This window comes from Halichoerus grypus, chromosome 7 (genome assembly GCF_964656455.1).
Source record: "Halichoerus grypus chromosome 7, mHalGry1.hap1.1, whole genome shotgun sequence".
Classification (NCBI taxonomy): domain Eukaryota; kingdom Metazoa; phylum Chordata; class Mammalia; order Carnivora; family Phocidae; genus Halichoerus; species Halichoerus grypus.
Window position 1 is genome coordinate 32556563 of NC_135718.1, and position 24128 is coordinate 32580690.

General features: G+C 41.0%; 2 protein-coding genes across 4 annotated transcripts in view; one reads left to right on the forward strand and one right to left on the reverse strand.

Moving 5' to 3' along the window:
- Positions 1-11385, reverse strand: part of TBC1D12 (TBC1 domain family member 12) — a 121707-nt gene extending 110322 nt beyond the window's left edge. Inside the window, exon 1 of one of the 2 annotated variants that reach the window (XM_036111720.2) lies at positions 11261-11385. The gene's annotated coding sequence lies outside the window, so the exon portion shown is untranslated. The remainder of the gene's footprint in view (positions 1-11260) is intronic. The other variant, XM_078077344.1, reaches the window with a different exon arrangement.
- Positions 11386-11432: 47 nt separating this feature from the next.
- The window catches only part of NOC3L (NOC3 like DNA replication regulator), a 29600-nt gene continuing 16904 nt past the window's right edge, over positions 11433-24128 (forward strand). For both annotated transcript variants that reach the window (XM_078077342.1, XM_036111715.2), the window contains exons 1-10: positions 11433-11569; positions 12303-12510; positions 14580-14712; positions 15486-15643; positions 16252-16305; positions 17879-18009; positions 18400-18561; positions 18748-18841; positions 21599-21774; positions 22179-22307. In XM_078077342.1, coding sequence (XP_077933468.1) covers positions 11561-11569; positions 12303-12510; positions 14580-14712; positions 15486-15643; positions 16252-16305; positions 17879-18009; positions 18400-18561; positions 18748-18841; positions 21599-21774; positions 22179-22307 — 1254 coding nt within the window. In that variant the 5' untranslated portion in view covers positions 11433-11560. The remainder of the gene's footprint in view (positions 11570-12302; positions 12511-14579; positions 14713-15485; positions 15644-16251; positions 16306-17878; positions 18010-18399; positions 18562-18747; positions 18842-21598; positions 21775-22178; positions 22308-24128) is intronic.

Sequence of the window (24128 nt, forward strand, 5' to 3'; positions counted from 1 at the left end):
TAAGATTTTATTTATTCATTCATGAGAGAGAGAGAGAGAGAGAGGCAGAAGCAGGCTCCCAAGGAGCAGGGAGCCCGATGCGGGACTCGATCCCAGGACCCTGGGATCATGACCTGAGCCGAAGGCAGACGCTTAACCATCTGAGCCACCCAGGCGCCCTACAGTGCTTTAAATGTTTAGGGAAAGACAACAGAAATCTCCTTTAGAAGATATGATTATCTTTAGGATATAAGTGTATGTTGTGAATTCCTGAAGGGAATGTGGTCAACTAAATCTGTGTCTAGGCTACTGGGTGGCTTGCTCACAATGGGTATGTGAAGGATAAAAGGGATAGAAGAGAAAAAAGAATTGAATAGAAGAATCCAGGACGCAGTGTTAGAAAGCAGTAGGGATAAAGTAACCATAGAACAGAAAACCTCCAATATCTGGAACTATCCTGGAGACCCAGCCGGCATGACTTAGTCAAATCAAGTGCACATGTAACCTATGACCCAGCAATTCCACTCCTGGTTATACCCTTCAAATGAATTTTCTCAGAGATCCCTAAGAGGACATGTTAGAGGATGCTCATTAAAGTGTGTGATTGTTGTTGTTTGAGGTGGAAAGGAATTGGAGAGAGTCCAGTTGGAGTAAATGTATAATAAGTGGTAGATGAACCATGATGGAGAACAATGCAACAATTTGTAACAACAGATTAGATACACAGAGCAACCTGGATGGATATTAAAAACATAGTGTCAGGGCACCTGGGTGGCTCAGTTGGTTAAGCGGTTACAGTTACGAGTCTGCCTTTGGCTCAGGTCATGATCTGAGTCCTGGGATTGAGCCCTGTGTCAGGCTCCTTGCTCAGCTGGGAGCCTGCTCCTCCCTCCAGCTTATGTTCTTTCTCTCTCTCTCTCTCTCAAATAAATAAATAAATCTTAAAATAAAAAAACCATAGTGTCCAGTGGAAAAAGAAAGGAGAACAATACAGTGTCATTTACATAAATTAAAAATACCTATACACAAAACAGAAATGTTTCCTTTTTACAAGAACACAAATAAATTTTTAGAATCTATGTTAAATGTGTTAAAATCGTTGTCTATGGAAGAGAGAAAGGAATTGCTGAAAGGAAATAAAACTGAATATAGTACCAAATAAAAAATGCAGCTGAGAGTCTTTGCATGAATAAATGATGATAATGTTTTAAGAACTGAGGAAGTTGTTAATGATCCTCTGCATTCAAGGGGAAAGAAGGAAAAGGAAGAAGGAAGCAAGAGAGAGGAAGAAAGTAAGCAAGCAGGAAACTCTGACCAGTAATAAACCTGTGCTCCCTTTGATCACAGGGCTTTGTGCATGCTGTTCGATCTGCTAGAAATTATAATCACTCCCCACACCTCCTACCAGAATTACCTATTTTCTTCAGATCTCAAGTCATCATTCCTTCAGGAAAAGCCTTCAGTGACCTCCCTGACAAGGCCACATCCTGCTATTATGATAGGTCCTAACACTTAATACTTTGACACTAATTACAACTAAAATTATAGAATTTCAAAACTTCACATTGGTTAGTGTGATTCTTTAATATCTGCTTTCTGCTAGCAGACCACATACTCAACTAGGGCGGGGATGGTATCATTCTTTTCCTCAGCCCCTGACATAGTGGTTGATATAGAACAAGTGGCCAATTTATATTTGTTGGATAAGTGAATTAATAAAAGGATAAATGAATGAACTGAGAAGAATCAAGATAGGAAAGGAGAGTAAAAAGTGGAAGGACTGTGCAAGAACTCAGAGAAGTTCTTGAAAGTATTTGCCAAAAAGAAGGAGGGAATGTTTCTTAAGTTTACCACACCTTTTCCATGCCAGGTGTTATATATACATATTTCACTCACAGGCATTGTTACCTCCGTTTTAAAAATTAGTAAAAACGAAGTCTGTCTGACCTTCATGTTTGTGCTTTTTTCCATGTATCATTGAGGATGTGGAGATGAAAATTGTAGGAAATAAGAATATTCACCACAAACACTGACTAGGAGGGAAAGGAAAGAGGAGACGGAGAGAAAGCAAGTGTTTAGCAGCAATGACCACCGAAACAGTACTTCTGACCTAAAACCAAAAGTCATCTACTGGAAACAGCTCACCCTTTGGATGGAGAGTAAGAGTAGGCCAAAATAGGGGTGCCTGGGTGGCTCAGTCAGTTTCGGCTCTTGGTTTCAGCTCAGGTCGTGATCTCAGGGACATGGGATCAAGCCCAGTGTTCAGCCCCACATCAGGCTCTGTGCTGAGTGTGGAGTCTGCTTGAGATTCCCTCTCTCTCCTCCTCTCCCTCCCCCTCTGCCCCTCTCCCTGCTGGCTCTCTTTCTCCCTCTCTGAAATAAATGAATAAAATCTTAAAGAAAAAAAAAAGAAGAAGGCCAAAATAATATGCACTATAATCCTGAAATTTTAAATCTAGGTGCATGGGTCTCACACTGAAGCCTTTAGGGACCAATGTGGCTGATGGACAGTAGACAAGGAAGTAGTGGGGAACAAGAGGATGCATACTGAGTGTGTGCCCCACCTAAAGGCATTCAGAAAGCAATTAAATACATCACACACACACACAGGCACACTGTTTTAACCAAACACAATAATTCCACTGGCAGAGTGTGGGTCATGGGCCTCAAAGAGTTAATGCCTCTGTGATTGCTCTAAATTCTAGAGAAAAGAGCTGACCATGGCAAAAAACAAACAAACAAAAACAAAAATCAAAAAACAAAAACAAAGGTAATAGAAAACATTATTCTAAACCATAGTAATCAAAATTTATAATAATCAAATGGGGTACATGAGTCTATTCTTAGGATTCATCTTAATTCATCAGTTAAATTTAACTCAACAAACCAGTAAATATTATTTGTAGATAAAAAATAATGACCCAGGTGTCAAGGGTTACATGATGGAATGAGTAACCATCTCTGTATTTCCTTATTTCTCAGTTCAGATCCTACGAAGTTTCAAGAATGGGCAGTCACATGGTTACAAAATAACCTCTCTCCTCTGCTCAGAAGAAAATCAGTCCCTCATTTTGTCCATGATTTACATCTCACCTCAGGAACATTCAGCTTTAAACTATCATAGTCTTATAGTGTCCTGTGTTCAAAAAATGCGTCTTGCCTATCTCCACAAAAACTCCAATTTCTTTAGTCCCGACTGACAGGAAAATAATTTGTGTTTGAATTTCAGTGCCCACTCAGGTCCTAATAAAGATGCTCAATAAATGTTCACTGAACCCAACACTGATTTTTTTAAAGATTTATTTATTTTAGGGCACCTGGGTGGCTCAGTGGGTTAAGCGACTGCCTTCGGCTCAGGTCACGATCCTGGAGTCCCGGGATTGAGTCCCGCATTGGGCTCCCTGCTCAGTGGGGGGTCTGCTTCTCCCTCTGACCCTACCCACTCTTATGCTCTCTCTCTCAAATAAATAAAGCCTTTATTTATTTGAGAGAGAGCGAGAGTGAGAGAAAGAGCATGAGTGGGAGGAGAGGCGGGAGGAGAGAGAGAGAGAATCTCAAGCAGACTCCCTGCTGAGCATGGAGCCCCATGCTCCCAGGACCCTGAGATCATGACCTGAGCTGAAATCAAGAGTTTTTTTCCTCTTGGTTCCTTCACATGGTCTTACCTCTGAACCTGTATCCTAATCTCCTCTTCTTACAAGGATCCCTGTTTTTATAAGGATCAGGGCCTACCCTAATGACCTCATTTGATCTCTTTAAAGAACCCATCTCTAAGTATAGTCACATTCTGAGGTACTAGGGGTAGGATTTCAATATATGCACTTGGGGGGGGGCACAATTCAGCCCATAACAGGATTAAAGAATCAGTGTTTTCAATTCCTGCCCCAAGTGATTCCAATGTGCAGCTATATTTGAGAGTCAGTGCCCCAGGTAGGAATCTCAAACATGGCTGTATTAGAGTCACCTGGGTAGCTTAAGAAGAGTAAAAAAACACCAATGCTTAGGCATCACCCTCAGAGATTTGATTTTAACTGTGTGGGATGGGGTATTGTTAGTCTCCCAAAGTTCCCAGGTGACTTAAATAGGTAGCCAGGTCTGAACACCACTATATGACTAGATCTTAAAAGGCATTAGAGCTTTCCCCTTGCTCTCTTGGATAACTTGCTTTGGGGGAAACAAGCTGCTATGTCATGAAGATACTGATGCAGTCCTAAGGAGATGTCCACATAGTGAGAAACTGAAGCTTCCTGCCAACAGCCAGTAAGGAACTGAGGCATTTTGCCAAGAGCCATATGAGTGAGCCACCTTAGGAGTTAATCCTGGAGCCTCAGTAAAGTCTTCAAATGAGTGCAGCCTTAACCAACACGTAGACTTCAACTTCCAGAACCAGAACTATTCTGCTGAGCCACTCCTAAATTGCAAACCCACAGAAACCGTGAAATAATAAATGTTTATCGTTTTGAGTTGCCAAGTTTTAGGGTAACTTATTAAGCAGAAATAGGTAACTCATATGCCCACTAAAACTATAACTCTATTATGATATAAATATACATCCTTAAATTACGTTTAAAAACTAGCTACTTGGGGCGCCTGGGTGGCTCAGTCGTTAAGCGTCTGCCTTCGGCTCAGGTCATGATCCCAGGGTCCTGGGATCGAGCCCTGCATCGGGCGCCCTGCTCGGCGGGAAGCCTGCTTCTCCCTCTCCCACTCCCCCTGCTTGTGTTCCCTCTCTTGCTGTCTTTCTCTCTGTCAAATAAATAAATAAAATATTAAAAAAAATAAAAATAAAAACTAGCTACTTTATAGGAGCCTGTCCCTTCCAGTTACATCCTTCCCCTCCTTCACATCCCATTTTTGCTACCTCCAGAAGCCACCAATTTCCTTTTTTTCTGGGTGTTAAAAGGTCCCAAATAGAATATTAAAAAGTCTCTTTTGCCCCTAATGGGCCCAAGAAAGAGATTCCTTAGGGGCAGATCTTTTATCTTCTTTCTGGAGTGACAGCTGTAGGAGGAGATATTTTAGATCATCCAGGCCTCTCAAAATTCTATTCATAAATGTCCACTTATTTCATTTATGTATCCATTTATTCACCCAAGGGGATTTTAGCAGCAGCAACTTGGAAAAGAAAAGCAATCAGAAACTTAAATGCCACATAAGCAGGCCTCCTGTGTGTATGTGGTAAGCCCATGAATGAAGTATTTCCAAACTCCTAACCAGAGGGAGGACTTGAGCTTTGGTGATAGGTGTAAGAGAGAATATTAGAATAAGCAGGGGCATGTTGTGGGAGGTGTGAGATGACCTACATGTTACTTTAGATATTAGTTTCACTCTATAGTCCCTTCCCTGCTCAGGGATACTTCCCAGCAGCTTTAGAATAGAGGTCTAGAGACAAAGTGTCCTTGTTTTACAGAACATTCTTTCATAGAGAGCTCCTAGCAGAGTCTGGTACAGGGAGGGGAGAGAGGAACGGTTGCGGCCAAAGGGACTATCAGAAACTGTACATGACATTGTGCATGGAATCTACTTCCCCTTGCCTAGAGATTTTGGAAAGCCATGAATAAATAATAGCTCTGAACAACTAATACAAGAAAGAAGAAATGTCATGTGTTGTAAGTTTAATTTATCAACAAAAATCCTAAGTAGAAAAGAACATATATCAAAACCCTAGGAAGATCCTCTTTAATTTTTTCCAGTTCTATAATATAGCAGATTAGGAAAATGAGTTTAAGGCATTCGATCCCCTTTGCTGAAAAAGCACTCCGGTGGAGCTAGCATTTTATTACATTTCCCACCTGGAGAAATGCAGACTTTGTTACAGTATACCTAATCCTCAGATTCATTAACTTTAAAATGGAGCTAATATTTATCTCATAAGGTTATTGAGGATAAAATGAAATAATTTGTACTAAGGGAAACATAAAAAGTGCTTAATAAGTGATAAGTCTTAGGTTGGGGTCCTCGAATTTGACCCTGAGTCAAGGTCTTATGGGTTGAATTTTGCGCCCCCCCATAAAATGATAAAATCTTAACCCTCAGTACCTATGGATGTGACCTTATTTGGAAACAGGGGTTGTGCAGAGGTAATCAAGTTGAGATGAGGTCATTAGCATGATTCCCTTAATCCATTATGAGGGGAAGACAGCCATATGAAGACATAGACACAGGGAGAATGCTATGTAAGGATGGAGGCAGAGATTGAAGTCTTGCACTCACAAGCTGAAGAATTCCTAGGACTTTTAGCTGTCACCAGAAGCTAGGACAGAAGCATGGAAGAGATTCTCCTTCAGATCCCTAAAAAGGAACCGACTGTGCCAACACCTTTATTTCTAACTTTCAGCCTCCAGACTGCGAGAGAATAAATTTGTTACATCACGCAACTTGTGGTACTTTGTTATGGCAGCCCCAGGAAACTAATACACAAGAATTTCAGTGCAAGCGGTTTATTTCAAAGAAGAGTCCAGAAACCATTGATAGAAGGGTGGGGAAGTGAGACTGGGAAGAGAAGGACAGTGAGAGAGTGGGCTGATGAGTAGGTTAGCTTTGTAGGTGGAGCTCATTCCTTCTGTGGATCTCTGGGAGACAATGTAGAAGATGCCTCAGAGTCATCCTACTTCTGTGGAATGAGGTCACTGGTACTGATCAGTAAAATATTGGTGTTTTAGTTTTTGATGGCTGTTGTGACAAATTGCCACAAATTTGATGGTTGAAAACAACAGAAATTTATTTTAAATTTTTTTTTTTTTTTTTTAGGAATCTCTACACCCAATGTAGGGCTTGAACCTACAACTCTGAGATCCAGAGTCACATGTTCTACCTGAACCAGTCAGGTGCCCACAAAATTCATTCTCTCACAAGTTGAGAGGTAGGAAATCAGAAATCATTATCACTGAAATCAAGCTGTCAGCAGGGTTGTGCTCCCTCCCAAGAATCTAGGGGATAATCTGTCCCTTGCCTCTTCCCCTTTCTGGTGCTGGGGCATTTCTTGATTTGTGGCTACATCACTACAATCTCTGCTCTGTAGTCACATTGCCTCTTCCTCTTCTATCTGTGAAATCCCCCTCCTCCTAGCTCATACATAGACACATGTAATTCCATTTAGGGCCTACCTGGATAGTCCAGGATAATCTCCCCATCTCAAGATCCTTAATCACACCTTTAGCCATCTGAGGTAATATTCACAGGCTTTAGGGATTAGGGCCCAATATCTGGGGAGGACATTTTTCAGCCTACCACAATTGGTATATTTATCCTTCAACTTCAATTTATCACTGCAAAGGCTGCTCTCAGGAGTGAAAATTCTTTGGCACTTCTGGCCTGCTTTGCAGGGTTTATGAAAAAGTCTTCAAGTGAAAAGTTGCAAACACTTGTAGAGGACTTTTTTCTGCATGTGTGTAATAAGTGCTGAAAGGATGTTGATGGGATACCAACAACATCTGCTATATTATTATTTTTTGGCATCAGTCTTTTGTTTACAATTTTAATTCCATAATTAATCATTATGGTTATTAGTTATTTTAAGCTAATTTCCTGATGGGTCACAATAAAAATTATTTGCATTACCTGTGTGATTTTGCTCAGAAAATATTATCCCATCTCTACGAACTTTGTCCTTTCTATAAGGGTCCATTTAAGTATACATTGCTCTGTCATTTCTTCCCAAGCTTTTCTTTCTCTTTTAGCACCTATAAATATTTTTTTAAAAAATAGAAGAGAGAGAGCACAAGCAGGGAGAGCGCCAGGCAGAGGGAGAAGCACGCAGAGCAGGGAGCCAGATACGGGGCTCTATCCCAGGACCCTGGGATCATGACCTGAGTCAAAGGCAGATGCTTAACTGACTGAGCCACCCAGGTGCCCCTACAAACTCTTCTATTAATCTCTATTTGGTCATGCATAATTATCTTTCTCAACTATATATACTTTTTTTTTTTAAGATTTTATTTATATGATAGAGACACAGCGAGAGAGGGAACACAAGCAGGGCGAGTGGGAGAGGGAGAAGCAGGCTTCCTGCTGAGCAGGGAGCCCGATGCGGGGCTCGATCCGAGGACCCTGGGATCATGACCTAAGCCGAAGGCAGACGCTTAACTGACTGAGCCACCCAGGCACCCTATATATACATTTTTCTCAACTATATTTTGACGTTGCTAAAGGAAGAGGCCATGATACATATATTTTCAAATTCTTGATGTCTGAATTTTGGAGATTTACATTTATAATCTGGCACCATTTAGTAATTTCTCATTAGGAAATATGACATCTCCTTTGAGCTTATTATGTGCTTTTAGTTTCAAGGTCCCTTGTTACAACTTATATGAATTATCTTGTGGGACAGGAACACCAGAAGCCTTATTGTTCCCTGCCTATTTAGTGACATTTTTCAAATCAGTTTATTATAGAGAATGGCCAAGAAAGCCCTAGCTTGTGTCCCAAGATTTCTGGAATACTGGGATTCTAGCTGTGGGTAAATGAATGAAATAGGAAATCTTGGAAGAGGCCCAAGTAAAGAAAATAGTTTGCTTTTGAACATGGTGATTTGAAGTTCTATGGTAACTATGTGGAGATGTCCTGAAGGAGGTAGCTATAAAATGGAAGCTTGGAGGGAGAGGTATGGACTGGACAAAGGATTTGGAAATCTTTCTGCAATATGTAGATGGATGAGATCACACTGGAAGAGCAGGTAGAATCAGAAGTAGAAACGTGGGCCCAGACCAGAACCCTGAAAATCACCTACATTAAAGAGGCATGAGGAAGAAGGAATGCAGGTGGGACAAGAACCCAGGGAAGAGGCTGGTAGGAGAGCCAAGGACACTAACACTGTAATGTGAGAAAGAAGAAATGTGCAGCATCAAATGTAGTGGAGAAATCTAGTGAGGTTAAAAAGAAAAAAAAAGTAAAAAGAAATGATACAGCTTAGTGCACACTTAAAAAAGAAAAACATTTTGGAGATTCTTAGTGACCCCAACGAGAGTGACAGTGGAGTGTTACGGGCAGATCCAGATGGGTTCTTAATAGACTGCTCAAAAGGGCTCATAGGAATCTCTGAGTACAATCCCTGTGAAGCTAGTTTGGGGTACCCCAGGGACACTTAGCCCAAGTGTTCAGGAAAGCTCTGGACGATCCAGGAGGACCTTGAAATCACGCTGTCAGCAGGGTTTAGAACTCAAAGTTTAGAACCCAAACTGAGGGGTGCCTGGGTGGCTCAGTCAGTTGGGCGTCTGCCTTCGGCTTGGGTCATGATCTCGGGGTCCTGGGATCGAACCCCGCATAGGACTCCCTGCTCAGCAGGGGAGTCTGTTTCTGCCTCTGCCTCTCTCCCCATGCTCATGCTCTCTCTCTCTCAAATGAATAAAATCTTAAAAACAAACAAACAAGAACCCAAACTGAGTTTAGCAGTGGGTTGAGCTAATGGGAAATGACACAAAGCTGGAGACCATAGAATTGAGAAACCATTAAGATTAAATTAGTAGGAATCATGTAAACTTCTATTTTTAAGTTTGTGTTCAAATAACAGATTGTTCAAATTCAAGATGGGAGGGATTTAGCTTGGCAACAATTGCTTAAAAATGATCTAGGGATTCAAGCTGATTATAAACTTAACATGGGCCAAGCATATGATTTAATTCCTCAAGAAAATAGCACAAACTTGGGCTGTGATAATAGAAAAGAGGAAGTGGAGACACCAGAATACTAGTTTTTTTTTGGAAATAAGGACAAGTAGGAAAGGAGGAAAATGAAACAGCAATTAAAAGTAGATAGAGTCAGGGGCGCCTGGGTGGCTTAGTTTGTTAAGCGTCTGCCTTCAGCTCAGGTCATGATCCCGGGGTCCTGGAATCGAGTCCTGCATCGGACAGGGAGCCTGCTTCTCCCTCTCCTCTGCCCCTCCCCCCCACTCGTTCTCTCTCTCTCTCTCTCAAATAAATAAATAAAAAATAAAAAAAAGATAAGTCATTAGAAAGAAAATTATGGAAGAGACTTGAATGTGCTAATAGGTTGAGGGGAAGTATCCACTGGAGAGGGAAAACAGAGAAGGGTTAATTAGTGGTACAGGAGTCTGATAAAGTTGAGAGAAAAACCGAAGCGGGGATGCCTCACCCTTGGAGAGACTGGAGGGAAGGCTGGAAGGATGGGAGTGACCAAAGATAAGACAGCTGTTTGGGAAGGGACTGTTAGGCACTTGGGAAGAGCACAGGCCGTATGCTTGATGAAGTAATACTCCAGTGGGACAGGCTCTGCTGTTTCTTTTTTTTTTTAAAGATTTTATTTATTTATTTGACAGAGAGATAGAGAGAACAAGTAGGCAGAGAGGCAGGCAGAGGGAGAGGGAGAAGCGGGCTTCCCGCAGAGCAGGGAGCCCGATGTGGGGCTCGATCCCAGGACCCTGGGATCATGACCTGAGCCGAAAGCAGCCGCTTAACCAACTGAGCCACCCAGGCGCCCCGGCTCTGCTGTTTCTGACAGTGTGTGTGTGGAAGGAGAGAGCACAACGGGGGAAACTGGTGAAGTTGGAAGGGAGGGAAAGAATTCCAGACAAAATGGGATTCTTGGTCTCTGAAGTGGAACCCAGAAATTGGCAGTTTTCTTCTCAATCTATTTAACACTAACACCCACCAGGGAGCTCAGACTTCGGAGCCTGTCTCTCCTGGCTTAGGACTGCAGGGTCAGGTCTCAGTTGAGAGATGTGCTCAAGAATCACAGACTTTATTTCTTTAAAAAATAAACTCAAGTGGAATTCTTAAATTTATTCAGGGAAAAAAAAGTCCTTGAGGGACAAACATTTTGAAAACCACATTTTTGCAGTACATAAATCTTCCTGTTGGAATTAATGACTTTGGCGGAATTAATAAGCAGACAGAAAAATTTACACAAAGGTAATAGTTGCAAAATATTGAAATGCAGAGTCTCACCGACACACCTCTTTATCAGACAATGGTTAAAATGAAGGCAAGAAATGTTTCAAAACAAAATATCCAGCATTAAGAGAATTTTGAGCTCCGGAGGGTCAGGAGAAGTCATTCGCCATTCCACAAGCACGCCCAGAGAGCCCGTCGAGGGGGCAGGCATGACACAAAAGGAATAAACCTTTCCTGCCCTCAAGCCTGGACGGAGGAAAACTAACTGCCAAAGTCAGTATCTCTGACAGAAAGATCAGATACGCTGCGTGAGGACAGGCACGACGTGCAGTAAGGTGATTGATAAAAATCAATCCCTTTCGTTCTGAAAGGTGGAGCCCGACTTCTCCAGGACTTAAAGGAAATTGGGCGACAGGACAGGAATCACAGACCTTGTGAAGCTCCCCCGGGGCCACCCGCCTTCGGCCAGCGCGCCGCTCTGGGACACTGCAGGCTCACACGCGCGTTCACCGGGGTGCCACCTGCCCGGCGCCGCAAGAGGGCGCGCGGCCGAGGCGGGGCGCGGAAGTCCCACCCCTATTTCCGGCGGCGGAGGATGGGGAGGAGCCAGCGGTAGCTTCCGCCTTGCGCAGTGTTGGGACTTGGGCACGTGTGTTAGTTGCCGCCTCGCGATTCCTGGATTACCTCTATCCCTGGTGAAAGTGTAGGGTCGGGACTCTTCATATTTAAGGATGAAGGCGGTAAGTGTCTTGAGGAGCCCGATCTCCGCGGCTTAGGGCCCCTTTGTCTGACAGTCGCTGCCTGGTGTAGTTTTTCGGCGAGTTTTTGCCCTTGTGAAGGGGGCGGTGGCTTGGATTCGGGGCTCCCTCCTCTCTGTGCTCTGCCAACTTCCCGGCACTTAGATCTGGAGTTTCCTTGATCGCCCACTGTGCTCGCACTTGGCTTCAGGGGGCCGCGATGATAGAAGCACGGAGTCTTCTGTCTGTAGGGTGTCGGACATTAAAGGGTTCTTCGAGACCATCTTTCGTACCCTTTATTTTACAGATGGGTAACAGGGTCCTGTTCTCAACGAATGGGACGCGAGATGAGTCCCATTTTCTTCCCTAAAGGGTAAGGGGATAGCAAAGTAAGTGATTTGCCCTGGTTCTCACAGAAAATAAGAGCTGGGATTTGCATTTCTGAATAAGGGGTTACCAGCAAGCGTTGAAATCCAAAGATCCGAATTCTGTTTTGCCCTCCTTAGTTTAGGGGTCTTTAACAAGTCATATAATCTCTCTCAGCTTTAGCTTTTTCAGTAATAATTTGAAGGTAACAGCAATAACTGCTTAACTAGGCTGTTGGAATCAAATATGTTGGAGAACTTTGCAAACAGTAAGAGGATATATGAATGGCACTTACTTTAAAGAGAACATTTTGTTCTGAGTTTGCAGTTTAAATTTCTGGGTATGCAGTACTCGTGTTGTTGTCTTCTAGAGAAGAAATAAAAAACAGATCCCCAGCTTTCGGAAGTTACTAAAAACTAGTAAAGTCAAACTTGAAAACAAGCTAAAAAATAAGCAATTTAAACAACAAAGCACTCTCAAGAAGTACCGAAAAGAACAGAGGAAACTAAGGCAAGCTGTAAAAGATGCTGTGTCTAAGAAACCGATCCCACTGGAGGACCCAAAGGAAAAACGACCAGGTAATTGTGAAAGCATTCATGTCCTGTAGTTTCTTTTGATTTGTCCTAAAATGTTCATTAAAAAAAAAAAAAAGAAATTGTCTACAAAATAGTTAATTTAATTTAATTTTTTAAATTTTTTTTAAAAGATTTTATTTATTTATTTGACAGAGAGAGACACAGCGAGAGAGGGAACCCAAGCAGGGGGAGTGGGAGAGGGAGAAGCAGGCTCCTGGCTGAGCAGGGAGCCTGATGCGGGGCTCGATCCCAGGACCCTGGGATCATGACCTAAGCTGAAGGCAGACGCTTAACGACTGAGCCACCCAGGCGCCCCGACAAAATAGTTAATTTTAAAAAACAAAGTGAAAAGTAGTGTGCATTGATGCTTTCACTCACTTGAAATTATAGGCTTTTGCCACATGTATGAGATGCTTATACCATTTGAATAAAAAGGAGGAAAAAATATATTTATAAACTCAAATACACTATCACAGAAAAGGATTTTCAGAAAATGCTTTTCCTTTGACCTAACATGTTACTGTTAGGAATTCAGTCTATGATTATATTTGAAAAAATTTGCCAAGAACATATTTCCAAGTGTGCTCATTTCAACATTATTAATAATAGCAAACAAAAATGCCACCGTGATCAAAAATTGAAAGTAAGATGTTCATCAACAGGAACTGTTAAATGACACAAATGTTGTTTATCTATGGTGGAATACTATACAGCTGTTAAGACTGACAGCTGTAGTCTGTCAATATGATCTATATGATCTGAGAAGCAAAGGTTGGCAAGTTGCCCACTGGAAAATGACTTGACCATCTTAAAATGCTGATATAAAGAACTTAATGGGTTAGAGAGTTTGAAGGTATAAGGGAGAGGGGGCTTAAATGATAGAACAAGGCAAGAGAAGGCAGGAAGTTAAATCCAGAGCCCAGGAGGAGAGGCACTCTTCCAATGTTATGAGAAGGAAAACAGAAGAGATGGATGCAGATGCTGTTGAATTCATTGTGGGAAATTGCAGGAGTTTCTAGCTTCTGGCTTTTCTTTTCTCAGTGATGGAGGAAGCTAGCTCCTCTGAGGATTATGAAGTGAGGTAGGTGATGGGGTTAGAAGTGTGATGATAGAGAAAAGATTTGAAAAGGCTAAGGAAGAGAGACAGCTGATCAGGGAAATAAACCAGTTGCTGGTCACCTTTGAGAAACGGGAAGCTCATTTAAAGTAGGTAGGAGTTCCATTCTGTGCAATGTGTACATTTATATGGCGATATTTACGAGTGTTATTGGAGTCAAGGAGAATTACAAGTTCTGTTAGGGAAGACGCTAAGATTGTATTGTTCATGGTCGAATCCTTAGCACTTAGAGCAGTGCTTGGCACTTAGTTGACATTCATTTTTATATTAAAAAAGAGAGAGGGAGGGACAGAGGGAGAAGATAGTGATCAGTTGGGGTTTTGTTAGATGTCTGTGCCTAAGCTGTAGGAGGGAAAGTAGTTGAGGATATTATCAAGAGGGCAGTTGGAATGATTGCCATGCAGCAGAAGCCCAGGAGTGAAGATAGAACACAATGGAAGATAGAAGTAGAGTGGTCAGAGGATTGAAGGTCTATGTATTTGGTCACAGAAGTGCAGTGGAAGTAACCGAATGAGAGCTGCAAGGACAGATGGTTGTGGTCAGGGGATGGGGTGAGCACCAAGGCTTGGGATGTGGCCCATGGAGGGGGTGGCTGAAGTGGAATGGAAGTGAGAGTCGGTGGGGATCAGAAGGAGCGAAGCGGCTAAATCATCGGTTCTCGCATGCTCTGAGAGACCTTGCAGACTGTGTGGAGGCGTTTTATTTCTTGGTTGTGACAGTGACCTGGGAAGGCTCCCGGCATTTAGATTTCAGGGGTTGGAGATGCGAGCATTTTGCTTAGCTCAAGACCCCCAGTGGAATAAAGAGCTGTCCGGCCCAACGTGTCATTAGTGCTTCCATTTAGAAACACTGGGCTGACATACTAGAAAAGCATAAACTTTTCCTCTTGTTGACACAGAAACGTGGAGTTCTATGCCTCTAATGCCTGTTTCTGATTTTGTTGTTGTTGGAACAGGTAAGAGGATTGAACGGGAAGAGGAGGAAGAAGAGGAAGCCCTTCCTTTGGATATGATGGATGAAGATGACTTGCAGTTAATGAGAGACTTAGGACAAAGAGCATCTTTTCTAACGAGAGATCTTTCTTCTAGGTAATACTTAATTTAGATTATAAACATTCACATCCTTTCAGTGTTAAAAACTTGATTCAGAATTTTAGTTAGGTGGTTAGTGCAAGATGTTCAGCTCGGAACATAAGAGAGTAAACCCTGTGACTCAGTTTATTTCCTAAATAAAGGAAGTTCATGAATAAAACAAACTGATTTTATTTAGTGTACATCTTTATTTTTTTTGAGTCTGAATAGTGAAGTAGAGTGCACTGGGGAAGAATGTAGTTCTCTGGGGAACTGGCAGAACAGTCCTGAGTTCTTAATGGCCACGATCTCAGTCCTTGTTACCCTGTTGGGGAGGTATTATTCCCATTTACAGAGGAAACTGATGCTTCCTGCGATCACAACTAGTGGATCTGAAATTTAAACCTAGATCTTTTTAACTCCTAAGCCCATGCAATGGTCTCAAGGATTTTGGGGAAGTAAAATAGCATGATGTCACCCTTGGCTTTGTGGAATAGTTTTCAAAAAGAATCTGCCATAACTTTCACTTCTGTTTTGCATCTGAAGGGAAAAACTCCATGCAGCCGTAGTCTTCGGGGCAGAATATATGATTCTTTTATTCATTTACTATTTGAGTGCCTACTATGTGCCCGGTCTAGGTGCTAATCTCTATGTACTTATTTTTTTTATTTTTTATTTTTTTCAGTATACCTGTTGGAAGTTTAGCCAGTAGTTTACTTTTCTGTACTTTTTAAGTGATCTCTAGATTCCTTTTTAAATACATTAAAACTGGAATTTTTTTTTTTCTGCAGTGAACCTGTTCACGCCAAGAAACAAAAGCATGAGCGTGTTATAGATAAATATGAAAAAATACCAAGAACTCTGCAAACTGCACCAGAGAAGGAACTGATTCACTTACTTCCTATCAAGGATAAAAGTGGTATAATCCCACAGACCAGGGAGAAGCCAGGTGAATCTAATCAATCATCCAGTGTATTAGTAAAAATTTTAGCTCCTTACTAATACCACATTTTTTTTCCCACTCAAGATTGAATTTTATTCTTACTTTTACCTACAAAATAGGGGGTAGCTGCAATTAGTCATAGAGCAAGCTTGATGCTTTTGGCCAGAAATACAGGTGATTATCTCTCATGTCTGTTGTGTCATGAGATAGCTGAAGCTACAATCTGGAGGTGCTTTTCTTTTCAGTTTTTTTTCACCAAATACTCGTTTCTAAAATTAGAATATTAGTTATCCTTTATTAGCCTTTTTTTCTTACATGTATCTTTTTTCTTGTGAAATAAAACACACAGAGAAGTCTAGAAATCAGAGTTGCCTTGTGAAGTTACGTGGTTTATCACAAAAAACACACCCATAAAACTACTGTCTGGGCAAGAAGTAAATGCTGCCGGCACCTGGAAACTTCCTTTGTGCTCCCCTCAATCATTAATTGCTTCCTCCTCACAGAAGTAACTACTTTCCCAAGTTTTATGGTAATCACTTTCCTGCTTTTCTTTGTAGTTTGATCACTTTAAAAGTATATTGTCAGATTTTTTAATATACATGTTTTCCATACAGTTACAGACAGTAACCAAGATGAAGAGGATCAAGAAGAGCTGGAACTTGAGGAAGGTAATGGAATGTACTTTTGTAGTTACTAAATTGTTAATTGAGAATTACATTTTTTTTTTTGCGTAATAGTAAATGTGACTTAATTTTAGATAAAGTCTGAAATGTGCATTTTAGAGTACTGGTCATTTCAAGGTCATTTTGAACATTTTCCCACATGTTGAAAGTCTCACCTTGTGGAATTTGATTCTTTGTTGCTCTTCATTATGGAGAATTTTATGCAGTTATGTTTGTAATGTCTAGGCCTGCATGAAGAGTCCTATAAATTATTACCATTTTGAATTCTTTTTAATTTTAAGTGAAGGACCTGCCTACAAATACTAACTTTTTAGCTTTAAATTACAAAATGATTTTGTGATATGAAATCATTTCACTTCTTAGAGCAGTTATATATATATATATATATATATATATATTTTTTTTTTTTTTTTTTTTTTTTTTTTGCGAGAGAGAGAATGAGAGACAGAGAGCATGAGAGGGAGGAGGGTCAGAGGGAGAAGCAGACTCCCTGCTGAGCAGGGAGCCCGATGTGGGACTCGATCCCGGGACTCCAGGATCATGACCTGAGCCGAAGGCAGTCGCTTAACCAACTGAGCCACCCAGGCGCCCTATATATATATTTTTTTAAAGATATTTATTTATTTATTTATTTGACAGAGAGAGAGACAGCGAGAGAGGGAACACAAGCAGGGGGAGTGGGAGAGGGAGAAGCAGGCCTCCCGCTGAGCAGGGAGCCCGATGCGGGGCTCGATCCCAGGACCCTGGGATCATGACCTGAGCCGAAGGCAGACGCTTAACGACTGAGCCACCCAGGCGCCCCCCCTTAGAGCTGTTATACTTATATATGTCTGTATATATGTCTGTTTTAGATAATTGAGTGTGGTTTTCTAATAGCTAAGACAGTTGCAATCAAAGTTAAACTGAAAGAACATATTTTTATGGTTTGAAATTATATTTGTTTGGAATTTGCAATAGAACAAACTGGTTAAGTTTTACTTTAGCTTAGCAAACCTCATTAATGGTGTAAATGAGATTACAGGTCAACTAATTGTTTTCATTCATCCTTCATAGGCTCATTAGAGATTATGCTTCTGTGTTTATTAAATCTAGTTTCCTGTCAATCTCTTTTCTTAAGATGGACATATTTTCTGCAGTGCGAAGGACTGTATAGAGTTGGAAACAAGGGAGAATATTCTGTACTTTTTTAAAAAACTAAATCAGGTTGCTTTTTCCCTTAATTCATGGGAATTATTATAAGTTTATTAGCATAGTAGTTAAGAATATGAGCTCTCGAGTCAGATTACCTGGGTTTTGAATTCCATTTCTACCAGGTTTGTGAGTATAAGCAAGTTACTCTCCCTTTGCCTCATGTTCTATGTACAAAATGGATATGATGATTGTACCTGCCTCATAACATTTTTGAGAGGATCATATGTAGTAATCTTGGCCCATGGCAAGTGTTCAATAAAACTTATTATTATTATTTATTACTATAGGAATATTATTGTATTGATTAAGGTTCTTGGATACTTGTAAATAAAGAAACGTTTAAGAGGGGAAATCTAATCTGTTTCAGAGATCGTTGAAGATCCCATTCGAGAGCTGACACTAGAAGAACATTTGATTGAGAGAAGGAAGAAATTACAGGAGAAGAAAATGCATATTGCAGCCTTGGCATCTGCCATATTATCAGACCCAGAAAGTAACGTAAGTAGTACTAATTTCTTTGAGCTCTTCATATTAGATAAGGTGTGAATGTCTAATATTTTAAGATTCCCTTATTACCTATAAGCACATACAAAAAGGAAAAGCATTAAAATAGTGACGGAGGTAGAATAAGAGTAGACAGAACCTTAGCCTAGTCCTACATCTGCACTTAATGTTTTTTGTAACCTTAGAAAAGTCACTTAAACTCTGAGTCTTATTTTCCTCATCTCTAAATGAAGGTATTGAGGGGCGCGTGGGTGGCTCAGTCGTTTAAGTGTGTGACTCTTGATTTTAGCTCAGGTCATGACTCAGGATTGTGGCTCTAGTTCTGCGCTGGGCGTGGAGCCTGCCTAAGATTCTGTCTCCCTCTGCCATATATTTCTTTAACAGATTAAAAAATTGAAAGAACTGCGTTCCATGCTGATGGAACAGGATCCTGATGTGGCTGTTACTGTTCGAAAGCTGGTGATAATTTCCCTGCTGGAGTTATTTAAAGACATTACTCCTTCATACAAAATACGACCCCTCACAGAAGCAGAAAAATCTACCAAGGTAATGATAGATACAATTACTATACAAAATAAGCTGAACACTTGGGAGAGCTAGAGATGGGAGAAATTGTAGGGGTTTTTTTGTTTGTTTTTATAGGACTGGGTATAAGGCACTCACATTTTGTGCTAATTTAAGGATTTTGGTATTTTGATTTAAAAAAATGAGTGGTCTTTTTGATTTTTTCAGATCCGCAAAGAAACCCAAAAGTTAAGAGAATTTGAAGAAGGCCTGGTTAGCCAATATAAATTTTATTTGGAAAATCTGGAGCAAGTGGTTAAAGGTATATTGAACATTTTTAAAATACATAACATACTTAGCTTTGTTCAGGAAGGTGAGTTCTATATTCTGTGCTCTGTGGTGAGAGTCAGTATAGCGGGTCGTCAAGAGCAGAGTCTACAGTCCGACTTCCTGGGTTCAAATCTGGGCTCTCTCCTTACTACCCATGTGGTGGGCAAATCACTTAATCTCTCTGTTTCCATTTTTCTGTTTATAAATAATAGTACTTACTTCATAGGATTGTTGTGAGAAGTAAATTAATTTATAGATAAAACCTGCTTACAGCTGTGGCTGGCCTGTGCAGGGCCTGTACTGATCAGCTGTTAGTAGTATTGTTGCTCCAGGCCGTTCCCTAGTAAGTATGTTTCTTGAATTCCTGAATGGTTGAAATTTATGCTGCTGGTTTTTATTTGGAGATGGTTAGGGGAATTAGGGGGGAAGGATGACTTGAAATGGATGAAATTAGTGCCTTGAAAATGGACTTAGAGAGAAGTCAATCATACTGGATGATAAACTCTTCCAGCAAACCTTTATTCTCTTTTTCTTTGTTCAGAAAAGGAGGGGCAGGGGCGCCTGGGTGGCTCAGTCGTTAAGCGTCTGCCTTCGGCTCAGGTCATGATCCCAGGGTCCTGGGATCGAGTCCCACATGGGGCTCCCTGCTCGGCGGGAAGCCTGCTTCTCCCTCTCCCACTCCCCCTGCTGTGTTCACTCTCTCGCTGTGTCTCTCTCTGTCAAATAAATAAATAAAATCTGTAAAAAAAAAAAAAAAAAAAGGAAGGGCATATGAAAATTGGAGCATGAATGGAGAAGACGTTCAGTTGCCTAGGTCAGGTGCTTTCACTTTACTCAGTAAAGGGCCTAAGGATCACCGAGTTTCTCAGTTGGAACAGGATTACCGAATCGTGTTGGCCCAGTAAGGGCAGGAAGGAGATGGTGGGGGTGGGGGGTGGGTGCCGTGGATGTTGCTCCTATGCTCTGGCCTCCCAACTGGAGCCTACTTAGGAGCATACATCCAAGGCCTGGGAGCTTTGTGTAGACCAGCACCGTCCAAGAGAAATAGAACATGAGACACATACGTCATTTGAGAAATATGTACCCACACTAAGAAAAAAAAGTAAAAAGTAATGAAACTACTATGTATATGATTACTATTTCAACATGTAATCGATTTTAAAAAGTAGGTATCTTACATTCCTTTTTTGGTATTAAGTTCAAAATCTGATGCGTATCTCACACTTAGGGCACGTGTGCATTTGGACTAGCCACAGTCCGAGTACTCAGTTGTCACACGGGGCTGGTGGCCTCTGTATCGCACCATGCAGGCGTAGGCCTTTTCTCAGCTGATGGAACCATTATGAAGTCTTTTTTTTTAAGTTTTAAAAAATGTATGGTAAAATATAACATCGAGTCTGTCGTCGTAGCAGTTTCGCAGGCGTGCAGTTGTGCGGCGCTTGGTAAATGCCATGTGGCGTGGCCGTGGCCGCCGTGCACCCGCAGCTCTGCATCTTCCCCGGCTCAAGTTCGGTACCGCCCGGGGCGGCCACCGTTCTCCTTTCGAATTTGAGGTGAATATGGATCTGGCTCCTCCTGGAACCTCGTATTCTATGTAGACTTACACAGTATTTGCCCTTTTGTGACCGCCTTATTTCACCTAGCGTAATGTCTTCAGGATTCTCATAGCACGTGTCAAAATTTCCTTCCTTTTTAAGGCTGAATAATATTCCATTGTATATACGTACCACGTTTTGTTTATTCATCCATCCACTAGGAAGTCTCGTCAGCTTCAGGTAAATAGAAGATACGGTTCTTACGATGAATACAGCGTGTTTGAAGAAAACTCATATACACGAGAAGCAAGTTTAAAACACAGGCACCGTCCTCTATACTGTTTCTCATCTCCAGTTGTGTATAATGTACAGGGAAGTGTTGAACCTACTCTAGAAAAACCAGCATATTTTCATATTCAGGATGCTATGTTATGGTGGCAGAGTATGTATGTAGAAATTTCTAGAAAAGAAGTACTGCAGGGTGCCTGGATGGCTCCGTCGACTTCAAGTGTCTGCCTTTGGCTCAGGTTGGGATTGAGCCCCATGTCAGGCTCCCTGCTCAGCGGGGAGCCTGCTTCTCCCTCTGCCTGCCACTCCCCCTGCTTGTGCTCTCTCTGTCGCTCCCTGTCAAATAAATAAAATCTTTAAAGAAAAGAGGTACTGTGAATTATCGGCTATTTTGAAGAAAACCTTAAATCTTCTGGACCTCCTGGGTAAAGATACCACAGTGAGCATTAGCAAGAAGTCAGGAGAAATAATGTTTTAGATTCTCCGGAATTTTTGGAACATGGAAGAGATCAGGGCTCAGAATCTGGAGCTTGCTCGTATTCACTAGCCAATTAGTGGATGACTAGGATTTGAACCCAGGCTTCTTGAAATCTAGTGTTTTGGGGAAAGCCTGGTAGAGCCCAGGGATTCCTTAAGATATCCAGCTCTCTGTCTCCCCCTGCCCTGATTTATCCCTGAGACCCTTATCCTCTAATGATACATCTTTAAAAATGTGTGGAAAGCCAGAGTTCTTAACATTATGGTCAGAGTCAGAGGGTGGATAATGGCGGATAAATTTTAATGATAACGTTTGGACTTGTGTCTAAGGGTGGACACAACTCATTTAAGAATTGGCACAGTGTATTATTGCATATTCTTGTAAAAGAAAGCTAATTAGTTGAAGCTTTGATCAATGAGTAAAGTAACTACGGTTATCCTTTGATTAGACTGGAAGCAAAGGAAACTGAAGAAAAGTAACGTAGTTCCCTTGAAGGCCTACAGAGGGCTGGCGGAGGTGGCCGTGAGGAGCCTGTGTGAGCTGTTGGTGGCACTGCCTCATTTCAACTTCCACAACAACATCATTGTGTCGATCGTCCCTCTCATGGATGACGTGTCAAGATCGGTGGGTTGCTAAGTGGTTGTTGCTGTCCTCCCGAACGCAGAATTCTAGACCTTGTGATTATTTTTTTCCTCTCAGAATTCTTTTGGAGCTATCATTCATTGCTAAACTAGCGTCACTTTGTTAAACACTGCCTCTTTAAGAAAATTCTTCGAACATAAGTTTAGTGTGGCGGTTCTGAGCGGGAGGTGGTTTCGCCCTCCGGGGAACACGAGACTGTCTGCACGCAGTTTCGACTGTCACCCTGCGGTGGCTACTACTGGCATCTAGTGGGTAAAGGCCTGGGGGCCTCTAAACTTGCCACCGTGCACAGGACAGCGACCCCACGGCGAAGAACTGTCTGGCTTAAAATGCCAGTGGGGCCGAGGTTGAGAAACACCGGCTGAGTGTAACATTTTATTTTTCAGGTATCTGAAATGTGTTGTGACGCAGTGAAGAAACTATTTAAACAAGATAAATTAGGCCAAGCTTCCCTTGGTGTGATTAAAGTGATTTCTGGTTTTGTGAAGGGCAGAAATTACGAGGTTAGGCCAGAGGTAAGCCTTTTCTGACTTTGCATTTTATTTGTTTTTAAATTACAAAGTTAATTTTCAGTTGTTAGGAATTTTATTCTTTGTAGAAGTGTATAACATAGAAGATTCTCCAAGTGTAACTACTCTTAACAATTTAGTATGAATTTTAGAGGTTTATATAGACATACATACTTGTTTATATATATATACATGTATATATGTGTTTTAAAGATTTTATTTATTTATTTATTTGACAGACAGTGAGAGAGGGAACACAAGCAGGGGGAGTGGGAGAGGGAGAAGCAGGCTTCCTGGGATCATGACCTGAGCCGAAGGCAGATGCTTAACGACTGAGCCACCCAGGCGCCCCTTGTTTATATAGATTTTAAATTATTTATTTATTTAATACATGTGTAGATTTTAAAATAAAAATGCATTTATTCTATGGAAGCTCTTCCGGAGCTGCTTTCATTTTGTGTTGTATAGGGCTGTCTCATTCTTTTTAACGTCTGTTTCCTATTATGTGAATATAGCCCTCTACTTGATGGACAGCTGAGTTGTTTCTACAGTGATCATGAAAGAGAACATTTTGGCTATATTATTTTTTCATACTTACAGGAGTATTCTGTGAGTTAAATTTTTAAAGTTTAGATGCTGGATCCAACAGTATACACATTGATACATTTGAGAGGTAGTGCCCTGCAAATACATTTTATTATGTTCTCACAGTGACAGGCGTGTCTTTTCCCCACAACCTACCCGATGCTGAATGTTTCTACCACTTAATCTTTGTTAGTCTGGTGGGCAAATCATCCTGTACATCTCATACATATTTTTTTGTTCTCACATATTTATTAGTCATTTGAATTTTTTTGCCCATTTGCATTGTTGCTAATTTTTCTCCTCAGGTATTTTGATGACTTGTAATACTTTTTGATACTCATTTATTTCAGTAAATATCAGCTGTGTACTAGACACTCTTCTAGGTCCTGGGTATAAGGTAGTGAATAAAAGAAACAAAAGCTCTGGTGTTTGTTGAGGTTATATTACATATAAAGGATAGTAAGTTGCAAATATTTGTTTGTTGCTCTGCCATTTAATTTTGTATTGTGGTCTTTTTTGTCTTAAAGAAGTTTTACATTTTAATTGACTCTGTCATTTTTTCGCCATTTATAGATGAGATTATATTTTTGTCATGCATGGAAGAACCTCTTCAATCCCAAGTATAGATTCTCTCCTAGAAGAGTGTTAATTTTTATATTTAAATAATCCATCTGACATCTTTCTGTGTGTGTGGTATAGGTGCAGATCTAATACGTATATATACTTTCTGAAATGGATAGCCAGTTATTCCAATACTATTTTCCCTTTGCTGCTGATTTAAAATGCTGCCTTTATTTTGTTTTAAATCCGTATACAGTATTTTATTTCTGAACTCTTTGTTGGGTTTTTCTTTTTTTGTATATATTTAGGTTGTACAGTGTGATTTTTTTTTGGGAAAACAACATGATGATTTAATCAATATGTGAAATGATTACCACAGTCAAATTAATTTTTTTTTAAAGATTTTATTTATTTGCGAGGGAGAGAGAGAGCGAGCAAACAAGCAGGGGGAGTGGCAGAGGGAGAGGGAAAAGCAGGCTTCTCGCTGAGCAGGGAGCCTGATGTGGGACTCGATCCCAGGACCCTGGGATCATGACCTGAGCCGAAGGCAGTAGCTTAACCAACTGAGCCACTCAGGTGCTCCACAGTCAAATTAATTAACACATCTATCACCTCTCACCTTTTTTTGTGGTGAGAATCCTAAAAACTTACTCTCAGCTTATTTCAAATTATACAATACAG